This window comes from Nicotiana tabacum, chromosome 8 (genome assembly GCF_000715075.1).
Source record: "Nicotiana tabacum cultivar K326 chromosome 8, ASM71507v2, whole genome shotgun sequence".
NCBI lineage: Eukaryota > Viridiplantae > Streptophyta > Magnoliopsida > Solanales > Solanaceae > Nicotiana > Nicotiana tabacum.
In genome coordinates, this window is record NC_134087.1 from 135,045,702 (window position 1) to 135,067,970 (window position 22,269).

The following is a 22,269-nucleotide window of genomic DNA, read 5'->3' on the forward strand; positions in this document are numbered from 1 at the left end:
AAGGAAGAAATGGAAAGCAAAAATCAAGTGAAAAAGGAAAAGGAAAGCAACTATTAGTGAAGGAAGATCCATCTCATGTAGATTTTACAATATAAGAAGGTCTTCAATCAACAGTAAATTAGCAAGATCGTCTCCAGAAGAAAGGCAACAAGAATCCATCAAGGAGTCAATTAACCAGAAGATCCGCATATATATATATATATATATATATATATATATATATATATATATATATATATATATATATATATATATATATATATATATATATATATATTACAAACAGGATTCAAGGGACCATTGGTATCAAGCTCCATCCTTATTCTTGGAATGAATCATTCACGATTCACTCAAAGTATCAATTCCTTTGGGTTTCCAATCTCTCATCAGTCAAGTCTATAAACCGAGTACACTGGATATATATATAAAGTCGAAGATCCAAAAGAAGAGGATATACAATATACTTTTGTCTGACAAACTTCATGTTCTTTATTTTACTCTAAACAAGCATTATAATCTTTATTCGATTTACTATGTAACTAGTGGAGAAAAAAAGAGAGAGAAATATTGGTGAGACATTGTATCAAAAGATTTGAGAGTTTACTTAGTTTAAGAAAACCAGTTGGTGTGTTCTCAACTCATGAATGTAGGTAAAAGAAGAATTTCATGGAGCTTTGAAGAGACAACCCTCTTACAACCCAAGGGGACTAGACTTATATTCACATTGAATCTGAACTAGTATAAAAATATTCGGTGTCATTTAACTTTTTGCATTTTACATTTTTCTCTTGCTATTTAGTTTTACTTGACCTTTTAGTCGACTAACTGATAAACTAGTCGACTATCAAGTTAAAATGAAAAAGGGCAACAATTCATGATCTTGATCTATAGTAATGGTACAAATAAATACAATAAGATCTCAGCATGCAGAGATGCAAAATCCATATGGGATGCCTTACGGTATGCATATGAGGGTAAATCTCAAGTGAAGCAGTCAAAGATTGTTATGCTAACTAGGCAATATGAACTATTTAAGATGAAGGAGGGAGAAACCATTTTGGAATGTATATAAGGATTACATCTAACTATCGATGAATTGATCCCGTACTTTCATGTATTTCAAGGGATACTTTCATTAACAATTTTTATCTTTAATTATGTAATTTTTTTAAATCAAAATTTTAATTGAAATAAAAAATCAGAAGATTTAGGTTTCGTTTGGAATAAATATTTTTTCCTTTTCCAATTTTTTTAAAAATAATGGTTGGTTATGAAAATTTTATAAGTTTTTAAATTCAAGTTGAAAATAAATTTTCAAATTTGAAAAAGTGCTTTGAGCTAGTTTTTTTTTACTGAAAATCTATAACTTGGGAACGTTTAGATTTTAAAAATTTACCCAAATTTTTGAAATTTGTAAAACGACCCCATCTACCTACTAGAATTAAATACCTTGCTAACTATTAAAAACACCCACTTTTCTTATTATTGCCTATAGTTGTGAGAAAATATAACTAAGTTAAAATAATAAGATGAAGAAACATTGGCCAACAAAATCCTATATTGTGATTATCAAGTTTTTTTCGTCTTCAGAAAAATCAATTTTATCGACTTTCACTATATTTTCTATTAAAAAAGTATACGAGAGCAGTTAAGCATTAGTCAGGCTTATTTGTTTGTTTCAGATAGGATAGTCAAGTGGGGTGATTTTGATAATTTTTACAAATTGTGGTGTGTAAATTATATTTCATAATTTCGGGAAAAAATACATCCAAATACATTGCAAAAGTTATAACCAAACACAACTTCGCGTTCAAATCAAATTTTAGTGAAATTCCAACAACAACAACAGAAGATCAAACGTAATCCAAGAAGTGAAGTCTTGGGAGGGTAATGTGTACGCAGACCTTATCCCTACCTTGTGAAAGCAGGGGACAAAGTGTAGCAATAGCCACTTTTTAAGCTTGCTATTTAAAATATATCCATAATTTATAATGTACTTAAAGATTAGTCAGTTCACCCAAACTTCAGGATTATTAAGTATCCTGAATTTGGAAACTCAAGACTTAATATCCTGAATTTTTGAGCTGTTAATTTGAAATTTAGGACTAAGTGTCATGAATTTCTAAACTATTAATTTAAAATTCATGACACAAGATTCGAACTTCTGGACAAAATTTTCGAACTTTAGGAAATGATGCCTTGAAGTTTGAATTTTGAGGTTTAATCTCTAGGACTTCAGGACTAAGTAAATTTGGAAATTCAGGACTTAGTGCCTTAAATTTTTGAGCCGATAATTTGAAATACAAGACTAAATATCATTAATTTTTGAACTACTAATTTAAAATTTAGGACATACAATTCGAACTTTTGAACACAATTTTCGAACTTTGGACACGATGTCCTGAAGTTTGAATTTTTAGGTTTAAACTCTAGGACGTCGTGTCCTGAAGTTTGAGCGAAATTGGTCAATCTTTAAATACATTATAAACTGTAGATATATTTTAATTAACATGCTTAAAAGTAGCTACCTGGTATCATTTCCAAAAGACAGAGGCGTTGTTTCCGATACTCTCGGCTCAAGGCATTTTAGTAAAGAAAGGCAGCCCGGTGCACTAAGCTTCTGCTATGCGTAGGGGTTCGGGAAATTGCCAGACCACAAGGACTATAGTATGCAGTTTTACCTTGCATTTCTGCAAAAGCATGTTTGGATGGCTCGAACCCGTGACTATCTAGAGGGTGTTTGGATTGACTTTTAAGCTGGTCAAAACAGCTTTAAGCTCTTTTTAGCTTTTTTCGGTGTTTGACAAAGTTAAAAAAATGCTTAAAATAACTTAAAAACTGCTTAAAACAAGCCAAAAGCAATAAGTTGGGCAACCCAACTTAAACTAATCCCAACTTATTCCTTTTTAATCTGAAAAGTCACTTTTTTTAAGCCAATCCAAACGGGCTCCTAATCACATGACTCAAGGGATTTTAGTGAAATTCCAAATTCCAAAAAAAAAAAAAAAAAAAAACTTGGAATTACTTTAATTATGTACTACTTCGAACGGATGGAGTAACTGGGTAAGCTCCTCTTCCGTCGGTCTTTGAGGAGATAAGGGGCAATGACGAGGGGGCCCACCACCACCACTCTTTTTCCTCTCATTTTCCACCAGCAAAACTCGATACCCGTAATCTGATCTCTGTAAAATGCAATTTAGTCTCCAGATTTTTTTCCCTTATCTGAGGTCACTTCAATTAACTGCTACTTTCCTTTACAAGAATCATTTGGATACCACTAACTTCAATTCCCTAATTTGTGTTCTCTTACTAAAACTTAGGGTTTAGAATTGACATTGTATTTTAGAACGAGTTGGTTAATCTTCTTTTTTTCTTGTTTAATTACTTGTTGTACTATGCTTTTTCTTTATGCAATTTGAATTAGGGTATTGTCGCTTGGTGAAAGCTTACATTGTACTGTAGCTATTCCCCTATTGAAAAAGGTAGGATTTTTAGCTTCCAACCCCTTATTTTCAAAAAATAAAGTTTCTAAATTTAGTAACTTTTTTCTCTTCTCTTCCTGGCCACTAAGTGGGTTGTGATGTTTTTGTTGGCTTGAGGTTCGTTTTTTCTCATTCTTTTGGGTAGTATATGTTTAGAGGTATAGCTATTATCAGTGTGTAAATCTTCTTTGCCATAGTTTGAGCTTTCTTGTTTTTGTATGTCATTTTATCTGTTTTGGGAATTGAACCTCTTGGGTGGTCAGATCTGCTGTTTTGATGGATTTTATGGGTGAAGCTGGTTTTGCTGTAGGGAATATGATCCAAGATTCAACTGCCAGTAGTGGTGGTTTTGGCAGTTGGGGTCCTAATTTTTCCGACCAGGCGGTTTGGGCTACTGAGGATGATTATAGAGCCTGGAACAGTAATGAAACTCCTTCCAATTCCCAGAATCGGTCTGGGAGTGAGCCTCCCAACAAGAAATCTCGAAATGTGCAAGGTTTAGATCCCCGCGATATAGTTACCAGTAGCTCTAAAGCAATCGGAAAGATGTTCTATAAAACTAAATTGTGTTGTAAGTTCCGTGCGGGTGTCTGCCCCTACATTACTAATTGTAACTTCGCTCATGGAATAGAGGAGCTTCGCAAACCACCTCCTAATTGGCAAGACATAGTGGCTGCACATGAAAGTGAGCGGGGAGGAGGAGGAGGAGTACTGGCTGTGGAACCAAGAGAAGAACACCAGATACCAATATTGACTTCTCCTGATTTGCGCGGGGAGTCTCAAAGGTCCACTAAAGGGAGGCATTGCAAGAAGTTCTACACTGAAGAAGGATGTCCTTATGGAGATAGTTGTACTTTCCTTCACGATGAACAATCACGAGCTAGAGAAAGTGTTGCTATAAGTGTGACTCCTACTGTTGGTGGATTTGGTAATAATGCTACTGGAACAACCCTAAAGCCTTCAAATTGGAAGACGAGAATTTGTAATAAGTGGGAGACCACTGGTTATTGCCCATTTGGCAGCAAGTGTCATTTTGCTCATGGTGTGGCAGGTATGGATCTTAGTTTTTGCTTATTTCTAGTATATGGGTGTTTACAATGAGAATGGTGAAGATTGATAATTTATGATTGATTTTGGCTTGCTGGGAGATTGATCTTCTTAGTTAAATTTCATTTAGGCGAAAATGCTAGTTGATAAGTTTATTAAGGTCCCTTTATCGTCTACTGTGGAAAACAAGTTATCTTATCATCTTATCTCAAAAGTCTAAAAGGGAATTTGAAAAGCTGAAATTACTCAGGAAAGAGACTGAATTTCCTGTGTTCATTATTGGATGACTTCGATACTTGTGAAAGTAGCTGAATTTATCAATAGTTGAAGGATTTCATATACCATTTTAGTAGATGGGACTAGACTTACTTCCACTTTAGTACTCTGTGATGCCACATGCTATAACACAACTATCCATATTAGGATTGGTATAACTGAGAAGATTTGATCAAATTCCTCTTGAGTCTCTGACCTTTTTTTTGGGGATAAGCTTGAGTCTTTGACCTTTGCCCCTATATAAAAGGGAGAACTAACTTTATGTGACATGCTTATTAGCTTTTTCTTGTAGCATTCTGTTTGTGTAAATGATGAGGTGGCGTCTAATATATTGGAAGTAATTTATTTTGAAATAACTCAAAGGCAGCACCCTGAAAGAAGATTACAAGAAGAGTACTTCATATAAAAATAAAAATAAATAAAAAGGTAGATCTTAGAAGAAGAGTACAATACTGAAGAGATTTGTAGTATGTTCACTTTGAGAAGATTTTGTCAATTTCTATGTTCATTTTCATGGAAAATGGGAATTTTATATTTGCCCTTCTGTAGTTATCTGGGAAATGCTCCCAAATTGAGTATCTGGGGAGGAACTTTAATTTTCCACCGGGTGTCCGAGTCTCTTAGAGGCCCGACTAATCCCGGGGGTGCACAGGCCCTCGGCAAGGAGTTTCCCGCAAGTGCACCACGGTTAATTCAGGTTTTACCTAGTCCGATGGCCCCCAGAAATTGTTTGCACCCGGTGGGTTTCGAACTTGAGACCTTGAAAGGGAGCAAACCCCAAGGCTCAAGTCAATTACCACCATGCCAACCCCTGAGGTTTGTATCAGGGGAGGAACTTTAACAATGCATTTTTTGTGAAAGCACAGTAGTAGTCCCTAGGGCTTTGATTTAGTGGTAAGAGTGAAACATGTTGATGTGCGGGTTTGGCGTACATCACAGGTTTGAACCTTTGCTGTAGACAAAGCTTGGTATTTAAGTGGAAAATTGTACGGGGCGAGCCCATTATCCATCGAATTTCAAACTGTGCGCCGCTAGTCCTCTGCGATTTCTCCGGTTATCAATTCAAAAAGTGAAAGCACAGTAGTAATGTTGCTTTAGTCTGATCTATCTTTCCATCTGTTCCTACAACTTTTGAATCTCTTTTTCTATTATGTTATGCTCACCACCACTTCCCCAGCAACTCTATCTCCTCTCCTGTTGAAGCCACAAACTAGCAAACCCTTTTAAACTCTGATGACAGCAAAGGAAGCATTTACCTCTCTTGCAACCTCTCTGCTACACCTACGGGAGTCTTAGAACCTATGAAGCAGTAATCAGAGAATGTTGCGAATTTTGGTGGGAAAAAGAAATCAGGGAACATGCTTGTCTACAATCCAGTTGTTGGATAGATAGAAGATTAGTATTTTTGACGGGTATGATCATTGGGTGTTCCATTCTAGTTTTTCTGGGTAATGTCGTCCGCGTTATGATTTTAGTTACTTCTGTATGTTATCTTACTCCTGTTTGCCATATCAATCAACCTGAATTTTCTTGTTCTCGGCTAGTCTAGTTAATAACTAAACTCACTCTCATCGTTGTCCTTGTCTTTTATCAATATTGCTATAGATGAGGCCATCTGTTGAATGCCTTCCCTCCTAACTCATTGCATTTCTATTGATGTGGATAGACTATTGGGTGAACATGTAGGACTTTACATTGACTAAGGCTTTAATAAATACCTGTGTCAAAGGGATAAAATACAACTTCTCTCAGATTAGGGCATTCCTCTGATTTTTTATTAATTTTCGGTGCACCCATGAGTTCCCTATGTGTTTAAATGATTGGTTGTCTTTCGTAGAGAAACATATCATTTTGTATGTTCTAATTTTTGTTATACTTCTTGTTTACGGCTGCTTCGACACAACATCAATGAGATATTAGTTTAACTCAAAAGAAAAAAAGAGAAATGATGGTTGAACATGTACTTATCCAAAAAACAAGGGAAATGAATAGTAACTCCAAATGGTATGATACTCATTATTCTCCATTGAATTTCTTTATATAATAGGTTAATTCAGGATGAAATCAAGTTTTTCTTCCTTTTGTATAAGTTTGATGAAATTGATAAAAAGGAGTGATAACCTAGTGGAAAGAGTTCTCAACACCCAACCATGATGTTGGATACGAGTTTAGGGAGCAAAGTGGGAAAAAGGCATTGTGTGCTCCTGGTTGGGGAGTGGAGCTTATTAAATCCAAAAAAAAAAAAGAAAGTTAATGGATGAAATTGAATTTCTAAATCTTGTTATTTGGTTGATGAGCTGCAAGGACTTGGATGAATTTCTAAGTGAAGATTTTGAAGAATATGTTCAGTAGAAAGAGTTGTGCAGAAAGGTTAATTGGAAGTTCGCAAAGAGTCATAAGAACTTGGATGTGGAAGAATCTAGAAACTTCAGCTGGAATTGTGAAATATCTTAGAAATTAGATTATTCTGGACAGCAAGTTAAGCAATATAGATTACTGTTTTCCAGGTGAAGGAACTAATACCAATTAATTTTTTTTTTCCTCAAAAAAAGGAAGAAGACAGAAATGTCGTGGAACTTGATGGTGTAGGTTTTATGCAATGCTTTTGTACTGACAACTATAGGAAGAGCTTTTTGGTATCAACGTCATAAATTCAACTAAAATGCAGACATAATCATGATTGGATTGTGCTATTAAAAGAACCTTACGAAGCGCCAGCGAAGCAGTTGAATGTTGATTTAAAGTCGGTACTATTAGAAGTTGGAACTGGGTTTGGTTTTGTAGTGGAGAGACCTGCATGAAATATTATGGTTTAGGGTAAGGGATTCTGCATAATTGTAAAACCTATATGCCTGGACTTTTAAATGTCTAATTGTTTGGCCATCTTTCAGTTAATTTTTCGGAGGTCTTCTTTTACCTTAGCTAGATAGACAACAAAATTATGTTGGATGTTCTGTTGATCATGTGCAAACTACTAACTCTTGCTATTTTGTCACAGAACTGAACAGATTTGGTGGAGGACCTGTTGAAACAGAAGGCAAAGATTCTCTTTCTGTTCCTCCAGATTTAAAGCAGGGAGGAAGTTCATTTAAGACAACGGAAAGTACAGTGCCCTCAACCATTTCAGCGCTCCACACAGATGTTTATCATCTAGGGCAGGGTGTTCAGGTACAAAGGCCGAGTAGCATAGTTGAGAGGCCTGGCCAAAGGCTCTTTCAAAAATGGAAAGGCCCCGATAAGATTAGTAAAATATATGGTGACTGGATTGATGACATCGAATGAAGGAGTCATCATAGTTAACTACTAATCTGTTTACCAAGATACTGAATAGCAAATGATTGCTTTCAGCCAATAGGCATCCAGAGGAATTTGACCAAGTTTTTCTTTTCATCCTTTGAACCTAATTTAGGACATGCCTAATCATGTTGTTTTAGAGCTACAAGCTAGATTACTGCTTGTGAGCCAATGTGTAATCTCTGCCATGTACTATAGTCAACTTGTTTGTAAGAATAAGGACTAGGATCTCTATATTTTTTTTTTTTTTGAGATTTTCACCGCGCCATGGAACCTTGTAGAATGCAAAGTATAAACTGTAACTTCCTTTGGGGCAGATAACTTAAAATGTATACAGGTTTTGCTTGTGTAGCTTCTATGGGTCGTAGAGGAGAAACAAATTTGAAGAGCTTTGAATGAAGCTGATAGGAAATACGGAGAGATGAATATCTACTAAATACTTCGTGATATTAACAGAGCTCAGTGCGGAATTCTTCTAAATTGAAATATGTACCTCATATACTTTATTCCATATTTTAAAGATCAAATGGTTTTTCTTCAATTGTAAAGTGTTCAATAATCTATTAAAAATATGGTTATAAGAGTCATATTATTATGTAGTTTTGAAATACATAAATTTGATATTTGTAGAATTTAAGAATGCAAATGAAATGATTTGATCGTCGTACTTACGACTTCTACTCTTGTTGGAAGGGTACTCTATTTTTCTTTTTTAAATTATATCTGGTTAGGGTAAAGTAATTGAAAGTATCATAATAACTGTCTTTTGCAAGGGGCAATGCTTCATGGAGTATATTATCTGCAGCAAACACCAAATCAATATCTCCGAGGAAATTAGTCGGCTATTCCTCTGGCTTTTATCAAGTGGCAACTCATGCCAACAGCTCAAAGTTCGATCTGAATATAAGCCATTTTTATATCCAAATGCTAATTTGGCCAAATAGAAACATACTCAGAACTACTCCGTCCCATTTATATTTCAAAACGTTGACCCGATTTCACTAATATTTTTTCAAGAATTCAAATTCATTTAACTTTTCAAGTTTTCACTTTTATGTAAAATATTCTCTACCAAATAATTTTATCAATATTTTGTTATCACTATTCACTAATATAATGTACAAAGTCAAATTAACATAGAAGTCAATGGACATTATCACATCAAGTATATGAAACAAGTCAATACAAAGAACATATATACAGTATCTGCTTTACACTATCTCCTATCTCAATAAACACAGACACATCCTAAAGTATATGAGGCGCAAAAATAATTTTTTTTTATTAAGGATGATGCACAAAAATCTTCACTACATCTTTCTGACTCGTCTGGTATGAAATGGAGGCTTGGGATGGGAGCGGATGGTGAAGAAAGTCCCTTAGATCTTTATCTGTTCTCGCCATCAGGAAAATAATTGGAGATGCAAGTTTCCTTTCATTTTATGTACAGTTCATTTGTAGTTTGGTCTTCAGCATACGTACTCAATGTTTAACCAACATTGCGTCTAATCGTCTTCTCCTGGCAGCATGTTTTAATTTCTCAAGTGCAACTAATCCAACCTGCCTGACCCTTTCTCTGGACAAACCTATCCTGTAAAGAACGAAAAATAGCATTTAGAACAACTGTTCAACATATAGATATATCAGTCAACAAAACAAAGATGAAAATGTCTACATAATAAGAAACTTCAATGCTATAAGTTTTTCAGATCACGTTTAAATTGATGCTTGTTACAAATTTAGACATGTACATTTTTTCTTTATCCTTAGCTAACTACTGACTAAATTCATTCTCAGAATTAACATGGTTGATTATGCCAATCCGATGATATTCATTTTTTTATCTTCCTAGAGATAAAAGAAGAATGAAGCAACACACTTCTAAAGAATCATGTTAACTAGAACTCTGTTCAATAATAGGTTCTCGATCAGAAAAACCTGCTGTATGATGCCATAGTCTTGATGGGAAAAGTAATATCCACTGACAAGTAGTAAACAACTAATGTTATTAGGATTCTTACCTTCTACTAATATCCTCCCAGGTAAGACACTCATTGTCTAGACCATAATACAGTCGGATAATCTCACTCTCGCGTTCTCTAAGAGTTGAAGAGATGAGGTTGTTTACTTCATCCTGTAAAAGATATAAAATCAGTAATGATTTCTTCACCAGCAGTCTATGAATTCAGGAAGAAGCCCGAAGTTTATACAAATGAACCTCAGAAGTGTTCTCTTGCATTTTTACAAGAGTATATAGAAGCACATGATGAATATATTCCAAAAGGTACAATTTTGTCCTCTGAACCAATTTTGACCAAAGTCGAAACAAATTCATAGTTACACTCATGCTTTGCATAACTCATAGAGAACTCAGACACATTAAGCCGTTTACTCTCTGAGTCAAGTTTACATCTTGATAAATGATAAGAGAAGAAAAAAATGCAGTATAGAAGAAGGTAAGACCAGTGAACGCCCATTTAATGGAAAGCATAGGTAGCTAGGTAGGTAGAAGCATGATAGACAGTCACATGTATCCTCTTACCCTTTGACCCAAATTTGACCTATAAGTCGGTGTGTTATCCTTACTATCAATGTGTAGTAATGTACATGCCTTGCGAATGTAATAGCATTAAAATATATCAAGCCTTCCTTCCCTGAGATAAGAATAGAAAAACCAGGAAAAACATAGAAGGAAGTTATCTAGAAAGACCTACACTCTCTTGGAATCATGCAAACTTAGCACAAAATGATGCACAATGGAAGAAAAAGATCCATATAAACTATACATTTAGTTGTGATTCAGGTTTAGTTTACTAGGATTCCGTTAGCCATGTAAGAGATTTGTATGAGAGTAGAAAATTAGAGAACTTCTGATGCTAGAGAACCTAAATCTTCAAATATTGGATTACTATGGGTCTAAATGAAGTGATAGGGTTAATGATGATTCATAAACATGACCCTAACTAATTTGGGATTGAACCACAGTTATAGTTATTCTAGAAGAGAAAAAACACAGCAACACAGAAAGAAGGGACTTCAAGAGAACAAGATTTCATGGTAGCGCCACTATCAAATATAATGATCTAAAGGTACAAGGAATATATGCCAAGATCATACTTCCTGCACGAAATTATGATTCGGAAATTAACCATCATTCTGAGTTGATGTATTGATATTGAACCTTATTTTGACTCAAGGAGGAAAGACTCATCTCAGGGAGATAATGCTACAATAGTAGAGCTAATTGCCACTACGAATCTTTCAGGCATGCATCTACCAGGGTGCAACCAATACTAATTCATCCGTAATTTGAGGGAGGGGATAACAAGAAACAAATACCTCGGAAGTTTGATTTTGTTAAAATACATAGATTTATGATCACAAGTATCTTACTAAATACCATTCATATATTCAATATTTAATAATAAATTGGGAGGATTGTTGTGATAAATTTTACCTTGAGCATCCATTCATCAACTCCATGCCACGGGATGTTCTCCAGGCGATTATCAGCAATGTACTGCAGAAGAAAGAAGGCTATGAAACATTAGTCAGTGATGAAGAAATGGCTAAAAAAAGGCCTAAAACCTTAAGATATTGGGTTCAAATATCTCCAGTAGATTGATAGTAGTTAAGTCTTCCCCTACTCTGGGTGATAATACAAAATATACTTTTAGTGTTGTCAACATTGTATATCTCTCTGATAACGAGTAACTAATAATTTTACTGTAATAGTTTATCTCAAATCTATGGAAGTTGAATCTTAAATTTGTAAAAGCCAATGTCCTTAGTTATCAAATCAAAATATCTGTCAGAAAGTTAATATGTACAATTGGGGATGCCAGCAGTCTTGGATTATTTAGTAAATCCAGAAGCTGTCAAACTCAAATCTAGATATTTTCGCAAGGATTTAGGTTTGGACTTACGCTGTGAAGTGTTTCTCCAGGAAGGCCATTTAAAGAGGGAAATGCTTCCCTATCAAGTGAAAACACCTTGCTGCTTGCCTAGAAGAAGAAATATTTTAGAAGCAATTTTGATACAATATGAACTGGAAATGCTAAAAGCTATAGGATATCATACCTCAGTTGCATTCCTGACTTTCTTCTGGGACATGTTAAGGCATTCAGCTATTTTCTGATAGTTCCGGAGAAGCACAAGCAAATTAGAAGAAAGTGTAATATTTTACAATTAACTTTGTAAGTAACATTCAGAATATGATGCTGATCAATTCATTTTGACACAACTTACCTCGATTGATGGAGTTATTCCATTCTCTTTAAGCTTGATTTTTGCATTACGGATCAAACTCAGTCTTTCATGTAGATGTATGGGCAATCTTAAGGTTCGTGAGTTCTCAACTAATGCTCTGGAGACGCCCTGAGAATTGGGGAAAAAGGTAATGAATGGTCATGATGATATTACAAACTTGTGTTGTCCAAGAAAAAAACAAAAACTAAATGGTGATCTCACCTGACGAATCCACCAATAAACATAAGTTGAGATTTTGAATCCTCTTGAGTGATCAAATTTCTCTATTCCACGAAGTAGTCCAATAAGGCCCCCCTACATGCAAATGAAAGAATTTTCCTCAAGAAGTGGCAATTTTCATTTTACAGTATATTGACCAATTCACAAATGCAAGAAGTTCTGCACCTGTAACTTTTGTTCATACAGTAAAAGCTTACCTGAATGAGGTCAGCCATTTCAGTACCGGTGGTATCATATCTTTGTGCAATTGACATGACAAGACGAACATTGCTCATCGCAAGCTTTTCTCTAGCCAAGGAACACTCTATTAATGTAGATCGTAAATCAGCACGAGATATTTTCAAGGAAACCGCGAGTTGATCGTCAGAAGGTTCACATCCCAATCTTTCCTTCAGCCTAAATTTTACATGTATTAAACAAGCTGGGTAAGTCATCTCTAAGACATATCGATGGAAGTTATTGGATAGAAAAACCCGAAGAAACTTTCAAATCGTAGCTGAAATCCCAGTCCAACACATCACCTCCAATTTTATTAATATTTTCCCTTTGAGAATGTAAGCTGTCATTAAGGTTGAAACCACAGCCTTCAAGAAAGCACAGCTACATTTTGACCATTATAGAGGAAGACATGCTAAGGAGTAAGGAATTCTCTAGAATATCTAAACACAGAGGTGTACATAATGAAGTAAAGTACCATTTCTTCTCCAGCATTCCGCCTCCAATTTTTTTATTTATCTCTTACTCCATTTTTTATTAGATAAGGAAGCTAGTAAACACTGGCAACATACCACCGGCTTAAATGTGGTTCAATCCGAAAACATTCACAAGGGCATAACAACTTTTTATTGAGTTTCAAGCTTTACAATAACATTCGTAGCAATTTGACCTCCAAAATTGTGAAAGAGATGTATTTAGGAAAATGTATAAAGCATAGTTGGAGAATCTCGGGAACAAAATGTTTGGCGGGTATTTGAGAAGAGGGATTAACCTGTGTGTTTCTCGTGGGTATAACATAAGAGGGTAATTCATACAGTTCTCTTCATAGTTCATTTCACTCTTTCTACAATTTTTCTTAAGTTCTTTATAGTCATTTTCACTACTAAAGTCTCATACAATGTTTGAGAAAGTATGGGTGGTAGAGTTGGATCGTGGATGGAGTTGAGAGCGCTGTACCTGGATTTCTGCTCTTCTAAATAAAGACCAAATTTGATTTTTTTGGATAGTTGCACCACTTCCGTGTGTGTCAGCAATTCTTGGCCTACTACACCATTTATGTAACCTTTTGAGCGGTTTTGTAGTAGCTCTGGACCGATAACAGGTCTCAGTCGCTTGCTTGAACTATCTGATGTGGCTGAATTTTTTGGAAGTAGATCTCTTTTGCGCGTATCCATTCTCCTCCGCCTAGCAGACGTCCCTGAACAAGTGATCTGCATCTTCTTCTTAGAGTTCTTTTCATTTTGCAGAGAATCTGTCATTGCCTTCTCAGCTGAAAGATTCCATTGATTTTCAAGCATAGATTTCTGCAGCAGAAGAAGAACCTCCACCGAATCTTCTTCGCTGCAGCTGCCATTCTGCAACTGTTTGAACATTTGAACCCATGGCTCCGTATAGGAATCACGATTAGATGCAATATCTACATGTTCTTTAAGAGCCTTAACGGACTGCTTTTTCCGATTGGAAACATAACTAGGGCTATAATTAGATGACTTCTTAGCATTGATCACATTCTTAGTAGAAGGAAACTGATGGCAAGGATCACTGGCACAAGATAACTTTTCAGTAAGATCAGAATAACTGAAGGAAGAGCTTAGGATTCTGTTTCCAGCACTGAGTCCAATAATGGCCATCATGAGGTGAGGGCTATGACTTTCTTAACAAGATAGCTGAATTACAACCATATCAGCTGATGACCAGGCTGTTTCTTGAATTTATCTCCCACTTGTCGAGCTATAACAAAAGAGAGAATTAGTTTCTAAAATATGGATAGTAAGCAGAGGATTCCAACAATCAAGTTTTCTGACTAATCCACTTGTGAGGTGCTGGTAGCAGGAAATACACCTATAAAAAGAAGGAAATCTCTGCTCATTTTTATTCCTAAACCTCAATGAAGTCGTGCTAAGAATTCGTAATCATCTAGTTCACTAAGTGGAATTCACAATACACAAACAGGTTAGACATGAACAAATTGCTAAAACGCATCGTCATGATTCATGAATAGAATTAACGTAAAAATATATAAGCTGTTACTGTTACAAGTTTGAATAAAGTTGAATGCCAATAATTTATGAACTTGTGCGATGCAAGATGCAACAACGAGGAAACGTGCAAGGCGATCATTACGAGAGAAACTGCAGATTTGCAGTAATTTAGAGCAACTAAGAATAATCAAATCAAATATATATCAAACATGAGTAGTATGAAGATCTCAGGTGAGTTGTTCAGCTTATTGTACCTGAATTTAGCAGTTGCACTAAACAGTGTGAGAGTGTGTGTGTGTGAAAGTGAAAGAGAGAATGTTGCTAACCGAAATGATACTGTATTTCTTTGTTTTTGATTTGTAATTTGTTGAATTATTAGAATGATCGAAAAATGAGAAAGTACTGGTGGAAAATAACGGGAGGAGAGGCGGTGATTCTGGATATCGGGGACAGGAGAGAAGTTAACAGCCATTGGCTGGAGAGATATTTGGGGCTGGGTTCGTGTGGTGTTGGCCCTCTTCTCTGGTTTCCCAGCGTTACACGTACTCTTTTCTTTTCATTTTTGTCCTCTATCTTTATCTTTGGAAATCGACACTTTCTTCTTTTTATTTCTCCTTTTTTAAAATTAAAAAAAAAAAACACTTTGGTCATCTTGAATATGTACAAAACGTATGCTGAAAATGTGTAGGATGACGTGCAGAAATTGACGACTATAAATTGATCACTGGTAAGCTTCATTACTCACGTTTCCATATTTATCGTAAGTATCAAAACGAATTAACGACTATTAATTTGATGATTGGAAAGAACTATAAAGATGTCTTTGATTATGGACTTGATTGAAATTTTAGCCATTTACCACCAACGGAAATTAACTCTTGACAATGTAAGTCATATTGTACACAATCAGTAGAAGTGGTAACTACCTAGGACAAGTCTGGAATACGTGACTAATTTTGTGCAAAAACTATGGAGGAGCGAAGAAAATCAGGAAATTTGGAATAAGTCCATCGACTAGTTTGAGATTACAAAAAATCAGGATTTGATCGAAACTCTTAACAACTCAAGGCTGTTAGCAAGACAATCCAATTTTTTTTTTTATGGGAATTGCAATTAGTGCGTTGTGAGTTTGATACCCAAATCGAGGTACCAAGCCAATGGAACAGTGAAAATAAAGGAAGAACAGAAGAATGGGGAGAAGAAAGAGGCAGAATTGAGAAAAGAGATCATATCCAAGACAATATTCTCGATGGTTTACATTTTGAATACTTGCTATTTATAAGACTAAAATATGCTAAAGAAATGCAAAAAGTAAATGCAAAAATATAAAAAGTGTGACTCAAGTGATAACCACTTTTCCCGTCCAATGTGTATCAATATCCCCGGTGGAAGAACACCCTTATCCTCAAGGGTGAAGGAAGGAAAGCGAGCCTTAAGAGTAGACGCGAGCTCCCAAATGGCATAGAATGCATCCAAGCCTATCCATTTTCACAAGTCACTGGGCAACAACCTTATTGCCTTTCTTTATCAACTTTCTCTCAAGTACTAGCTCAGGAGTGGGGCAAAAACGACTGGCCAAATCAACCACGGGAGGATGCACTATATCATCAGGTATCTCATGACAGAACTTGAACTGGGAGATGTGAAAAGTAGAATGGATCAGAACTTCAGGATGTAGCAGCAACTTATAGTCAACAACACTAATCTTCTCAACAATAGGATAGAGGCCAAAGTAGCAAGATGTCAGATATGGTAAGGGAATGTGGATAAGGAAGATTGTCTATAGGGCTGAAGCTTCACATAGACCCAGTCACCTATTTGTAAATGTCTGTCAGACCTATGAGCATTGGCCTGAGACTGCATTCTTTGCTGAGCTCGAGTGAGGTAAACTTTGCCAGTTGGAGTTTGATTTCACGAAACAAGAAGATATCTTCAATAGAAGCAACATCAGAATCTCCTTGCAAATAAGGCAAATGCAAAGGTGGAGGATAACCATAGAGAAGTTCAAAAGGAGAGGTTTGTATAGGAAAATGTGGACTAGTATTGTACCATCATTTAGCAAGGGAAAGAAAGAGGGACCAATATGTGGGTGAGTCAGTACAAAAATATCATAGGTAGGTTTCTAAGCATCTGTTGAGAACCTAAGTTTGTGGGTGGTAAGCAGTAGAAATATTCAAAGTGACACCCTGAGCAGTGAGGAATTCCTCCAAAAACAGCTAATAAAAATGGGATCTCTATCACTAGTAATAGAAGCAGGAAATCCATGGAGCTTAAAAATGTTGTCTAGAAAGATGGTAACAAAGGACTGTGCAGTGTAGGGATGAAACAAGGCAATAAAATGAGCATGCTTAGTTAGTCGATCAACTATGACCCATATGACATTTTTGCCTTTAGATTTAGGTAGACCTTCAATGAAATCCATGGTGATGTCAGTCCAAGGAAGAACATGTATAGGTAGGGGTTATAAAAGACCAGGAGAAGCCCCAATGTCATATTTGTTTCTTTGGCATACTGAGAATTTATGAATAAATCTGATGATATCATTTCTGATCCTCTTCCAATAAAATTAAGTGAGCACCTTTCTAGTGGCACAATCAATCCCAGAGTGACCACCAGAGAGAGAGGAATGCCAAAGAGTATGGATTTTGGATCTCAATGCAGCATCACTGCCTACCAGTAATTTTTCTTTCCTTCTAAGTTGGTCATTCAGCCAGGTAAATTTTTTTCGAGGCTGTTGTTGTATGGAAGTAATAAAAGCCTGTAGCTTTGAAGATACCATCATCACCATGAGTGTTGCACCTTGAACTCTAGATAAAGCATTTGCAGCCATATTTTCTTTACCTTGTTTGTATTGAACTTCAAAACCAAAGGGCAGAAGTTTGGCTAACCATCTGATTTGAGAGTCAATGCGTAACTTTTTCTCTAACAAATACTTCAATGCCTTCTGGTCAGTTTTGACAATTAAATGTTGGCTGAGAAGATAATTTGACCCATTTGGTAACAACAAATACCAAAGCTAGGAGTTCCTTTTCATAAATAGACAAAGCAACATGCCTAGGTGCGAGGCCCTTGCTGATGAAAGCTATGTGGTGGTTATTTTGTATAAGGACTGCTCCAATGCCAGTGCCACTGAAATCAGTTTCCACAACAAACGGTAAGAATAATGATGCAAAGCTAGGACTAGTGTAGTAGTTAAGGGTAGTTTAAGTGCAGAGAAAGACTGTGAAGCAGCATCAGGGCACAAGAAGTTGTCTTTCTTCTTGTAGGTCTATCAAGGGTCGACTGATAAGTCCATATCCTTTAATAAATTTTCTATAGTAACCAACCAAACCAAGGAATACCCTTAGTTGTTTAACATTGATAGGAGTAGGCTATTGCTGGACTACTGCTATTTTTCTTGGATCAATAGCAATACCATGAGATGAAATGAAGTGACCTAAGTACTCCACACTTGGCAACCCAAATACACACTTAGAATGTTTGGCCAAGAGGTTGTTCTGCACCATCACCTTGAAGACTTTTTGTAAGTGCAGAACATGTTCTTGCAAAGTCCTACTGTATACTAGGATACATCAAAGAAAACAAGTATAAACATCCTCAAGAACTCATGAAAAACATGATTCATCAAGTATTGAAAAGTGAATGGGGCATTGGTGAGTCCAAAAGACATAACCAAGTACTCATAATGTCCCGTGTGAGTTTTAAAAGCAGTATTTGAAACATCCTCAGGAACAGTTATAATTTGGTGGTATCTGGATCTAAGATCAACCTTAGAAAATATAGAAGCACCTGTTAATTCATCCAACAAATCATCAATGGTAGGAATAGGGAACTTATCCTTAATAGTGCATTAATTCAATTCTTTGTAATCAACACATAGTCTCCAGGTTCCATCCTTTTTGCCCACTACCACTACAGGTGAAGAGAAAAGGTTGTTGATATACTGAATAACCCCTTGCTGCAACATCTCTTTGACTAGTTTTTCAACTATATCCTTCTTTATGGAAGAATACCCGTAAGGACTAATGTTGATTGGTTTGGTTCCTGGCTGTAAATGGATTTTGTGATCAAATGCACCCCTTTGTGGTAGTAGTGTAGTAGGTTCTGAGAATAATTGTTTGTAGCTAACAAGGAGCTCACTGAGTGGTTGAGGTAGTGTTGTATTATCAGGCAGATGCAAAGCATGCAGAAGCCATTCATCTTCAGCATCAGAAGGGGAAATATCAATTATGACTTGCAGCATAAACAACTGAGCCTCATCACCTTGGTACTCGTTAATAGCCTTAGGACTAGAAAGTCTGCAATCTTCTGATACACCCTTCAAATTGTGTTGCTTACCCTGATAATTAAAGGTCATAGTAAGGGAAGATTAGTCCATTGTAACTGGACCTAGTGTCTTCATCCATAGTGCTCCTAATACTAGGTCATATCGACCAACTGGAAACACAATAAGATCTGACACATAGGTAGTGCCTTCCAACATCCATTGGAAATTCTGTACCACCCCAGATGTTGCTTCTAATCTGTTGTTCCCCAAACTACTATAACTCAGCCTAGTAGGAATAATAGTTCATCCTAGCTTCTTCCCTGATGCTGAATCTATGAAATTATTGGTACTACCCCCATCCAAGAGAATTTGGATGGGTTATTTTTTACTATAACATGTGACATGTATAGTTTGAGCTCCTTGAATACCAGCTAAAGCACACAATGAGATGTGTGGGTGATCACCCTCAGTAGTAGTCCATTCTTTAGGAGGTAATTTAGCATCATGCTGAATGTTTCCCTCTTCCTCAAAAGAGACCTCTGATGACTCAAGCTCCAAGACAAACATCTGTTTAGGAAGATTACATTTGTGGCCAACATAGTATTTTTCATCACAGAAATAACATAGTCCCTGTGCCCTTTTTGCTTGCATCTAAGCTGGAGATATGGTCCTTCTATTCCTAGGTACTACAACATTGGTAGCAGCAGGTAAAGTCAGCCGTGGTGCAGGTATCACTGCTTAGTATGATGTATTATGAACAACTGGACTCTCATAAGAGTTTCTCTTAGCAGCAACATAACCAATAGAGTATTTTTGAACTCTAGCATTTGTAGCTAGAGTAGCTTCAGTTAGTCTAGCCAACCTGCAGGCCTGCAGGTCTTTGCTAGTGTCTTAGCCTCGTGCATCATGATAAGATTCACTAATTCCTCCTTCAAATCACCAAGGAAACAAGATATAACCTACTCAATAGTTAAATTGCACTGAGCCACTAATCTATCAAAGGCAAACTGAAACTCTCTTATATACCCTGTTTGTTTCAATTGTGTCAATTCTAGCATAGGATCAGAAAAGTCACTACTAAAGGCTTTGATGAGCACAACTATGTATTCATCCCACACAGGTAACATAAGTAAATTCCTACACTTAAGGTAGGACTGATGCCAAGTTAATGCCTCATCATCGAGGTTCATGGCCACTAATCTCACTCTCTGATTAAGATGAGTTTCATCCTCTGAAAAATATTATTCAATTCTATACAACCATGTCTTCAAATTCTCTCCATGAAAATGAGAAAAAACCAAGTTATGATTTCGAGTAGCATTAACACAGTAAGGGTTGGGACCTAAAATACCTTGACCGATTGGAGCACCTTGTGCCTAGCAATCAAGGTAGATGCATTATCCTTTGATTGTTGACTCAATTGCAAACCATCGAAGGAGTTTTTGAGAGCAGTCACCATCTACAGAAGTTCAACATGACATTTGCCCAAATCATCTCTTAATTCCTGCTGTTTTGTGCCATTTCTATTCGCAGATCTAGCTGCTGAGCTGCTAGATCCTCGTACTGCTCCTGCAAATTACTCCTGCAAATCTATGGGTTGATTACCCGTCACTATATCAACAAGTCTACGTGGGCCCATCGTCTACCGAGCTCTGATACCAATTGACACCAAAATCAAGGTACCAAGCCAATGGAACAATGCAAATAAAGGAAGATAGAAGAATAGGGATAAGAAACACACATAATTGAAAAAGAATTGGGTGAAGAGAGAACTCACATCCACTAACATTCTCGATAGTTTACATTTTGAATATTTGCTATCTATAAGACTAAAACATGCTAAAAAAATACAAAAGTTAAATGCTGAAATGTAAAAAGTGTGACTCAAGTGATAACCACTTTTCCCACTAAAATATTTAACTAACTTTCAAAATCATAATCGCCAATATGTGTATCAGAGCTGCATAAGAAATTTGAGAAGGATAGTCTTTTTAGATGTTTGAACTTAAACAAGTGTTCTCTAAATTCTGCAGCTAGAGTGGTTGAGGCTACGAAAGGAGGACATTATATTTGCAAAACCTTTTTAAGGAAAGACCAAAATTTAAAAAGTGACCTAAAAGAAGACTATTCGTGCAATTCTACCATTTATTTGTAATTTTTTCATTATATTGGGAGACAATACTAATACCAGAAACTATTTGTATCTTATTCATCATAATAAAATTATTTTTATGTCTTGCCATATCGTCATTATATGCTAGTCCTTTGCTAGTTCTCATTCTTTAATTTATTATTCTCTATAGTAAAGTTTTGGAAAAATGGGTGAAAGGGTTAAAAAATATTATATATATATATATATATATATATATATATATATATATATATATATATATGATTGTATCCATCGTATCTGTATGTGTTGATACAACCAAATTGAGCGAACTCATACAATCTATCGTGACTGTATCTATCACGACTGTATGCATTGGTACTACAAAAGTGAGCGACGCATACAAGTAATACAAAATACAAAACTAACTAAAAAAAATATTAGTTACGAATTGTAATTAGGTAAATCGTAGTTACGTATGCTAATTTGTAATGACCCGATCGGCCGTTTTGAGTATTTGCATTTTGATTGATGGTTCGAGGGTATGAGTAGCTTTATGTGATGTGTTATGACTTGTGTGTATCACCGGTTTTGGTTTTTGGGTGATTCAGAATTGATTTGGAAGAATGATTCTCATTTTAAAAGCTTTAAGAGTTGACCAAGTTTGAATTTTGTGTATTTGTCCTCAGATCAGAGTTCTGAATATTCTGTTAGATCCAGATGATGATTTTAGACTTGGGCATATGCCAAATTTGCATTTGGAGACTTCTAGAGGGTTTTGGCCATAATTGGCGAAAATTGGCAATTTGAAGGTTTGGAAGTTCATAAGTTTGATCTGGAATTCACTTTTACGATATCAGATTTAGATTATTGTTTCGAGAGTTGGAATATATTTTTTATGTCATTTGAAACTTGTGTGAAAAATTTGAGGTTATTCCGAATTGATTTGATATGGTTTGGAATGAGTTTTAGAAGTTGAAAGTTGAAAGTTCATTAAGTTTGATTTGAGGTGAGATCAGTGATTTTGATATTATTATGTGTGATTTGAAGCCTCGAGTAGGTGCGCGTTATGTTTTGAAACTTGTTGGTATGGTTGGACAGGGTCCC

At 35.9% G+C, this 22,269-nt stretch overlaps 2 protein-coding genes across 5 annotated transcripts; one reads left to right on the top strand and one right to left on the bottom strand.

The window, feature by feature from the left end:
• The first annotated feature begins 3,048 nt into the window (after positions 1 to 3,048).
• Positions 3,049 to 8,450, top strand: LOC107805049 (zinc finger CCCH domain-containing protein 12-like). The gene is made up of 2 exons (XM_016629026.2): positions 3,049 to 4,533; positions 7,804 to 8,450. The coding sequence occupies exons 1-2, from the start codon at positions 3,759 to 3,761 to the stop codon at positions 8,085 to 8,087; spliced, it is 1,059 nt and encodes a 352-aa protein (XP_016484512.1). The 5' UTR covers positions 3,049 to 3,758; the 3' UTR covers positions 8,088 to 8,450.
• Positions 8,451 to 9,178: 728 nt separating this feature from the next.
• On the bottom strand, positions 9,179 to 20,835 carry LOC107805048 (RNA polymerase sigma factor sigA). Of its 4 annotated transcripts, XR_012694226.1 has the most exons (11): positions 15,040 to 15,301; positions 13,761 to 14,534; positions 12,785 to 12,983; positions 12,570 to 12,662; positions 12,348 to 12,476; positions 12,180 to 12,233; positions 12,026 to 12,103; positions 11,557 to 11,619; positions 10,642 to 10,753; positions 10,121 to 10,233; positions 9,179 to 9,690 (listed from the first exon to the last, which is right to left on the bottom strand). XR_012694226.1 is itself a non-coding variant. In XM_075219672.1 (10 exons), the coding sequence occupies exons 2-10, from the start codon at positions 14,435 to 14,437 to the stop codon at positions 9,582 to 9,584; spliced, it is 1,515 nt and encodes a 504-aa protein (XP_075075773.1). In that variant the 5' UTR covers positions 14,438 to 14,534; positions 20,404 to 20,835; the 3' UTR covers positions 9,179 to 9,581. The 4 variants fall into 4 exon arrangements, 3 of the variants coding, with proteins under 3 accessions (XP_075075773.1, XP_016484510.1, XP_075075774.1); XM_075219672.1 differs by lacking the exons at positions 10,642 to 10,753; positions 15,040 to 15,301 and adding an exon at positions 20,404 to 20,835; XM_016629024.2 differs by lacking the exon at positions 10,642 to 10,753 and having other exon boundaries at positions 15,040 to 15,309.
• Positions 20,836 to 22,269: the final 1,434 nt, after the last annotated feature.

Coding starts and splice junctions, on each gene's coding strand:
- LOC107805049 (XM_016629026.2), top strand. CDS start 3,759: ATGGATTTTATGGGTGAAGCTGGTTTTGCTGTAGGGAATATGATCCAA. Junction 4,534..7,803: donor TTTTGCTCATGGTGTGGCAG/GTATGGATCTTA, acceptor ATTTTGTCACAG/AACTGAACAGATTTGGTGGA.
- LOC107805048 (XM_075219672.1), bottom strand. CDS start 14,437: ATGATGGCCATTATTGGACTCAGTGCTGGAAACAGAATCCTAAGCTCT. Junction 12,477..12,569: donor TTTATTGGTGGATTCGTCAG/GTGAGATCACCA, acceptor CCCAATTCTCAG/GGCGTCTCCAGAGCATTAGT. Junction 10,234..11,556: donor TTGATGAATGGATGCTCAAG/GTAAAATTTATC, acceptor TATCTTTTACAG/GATGAAGTAAACAACCTCAT.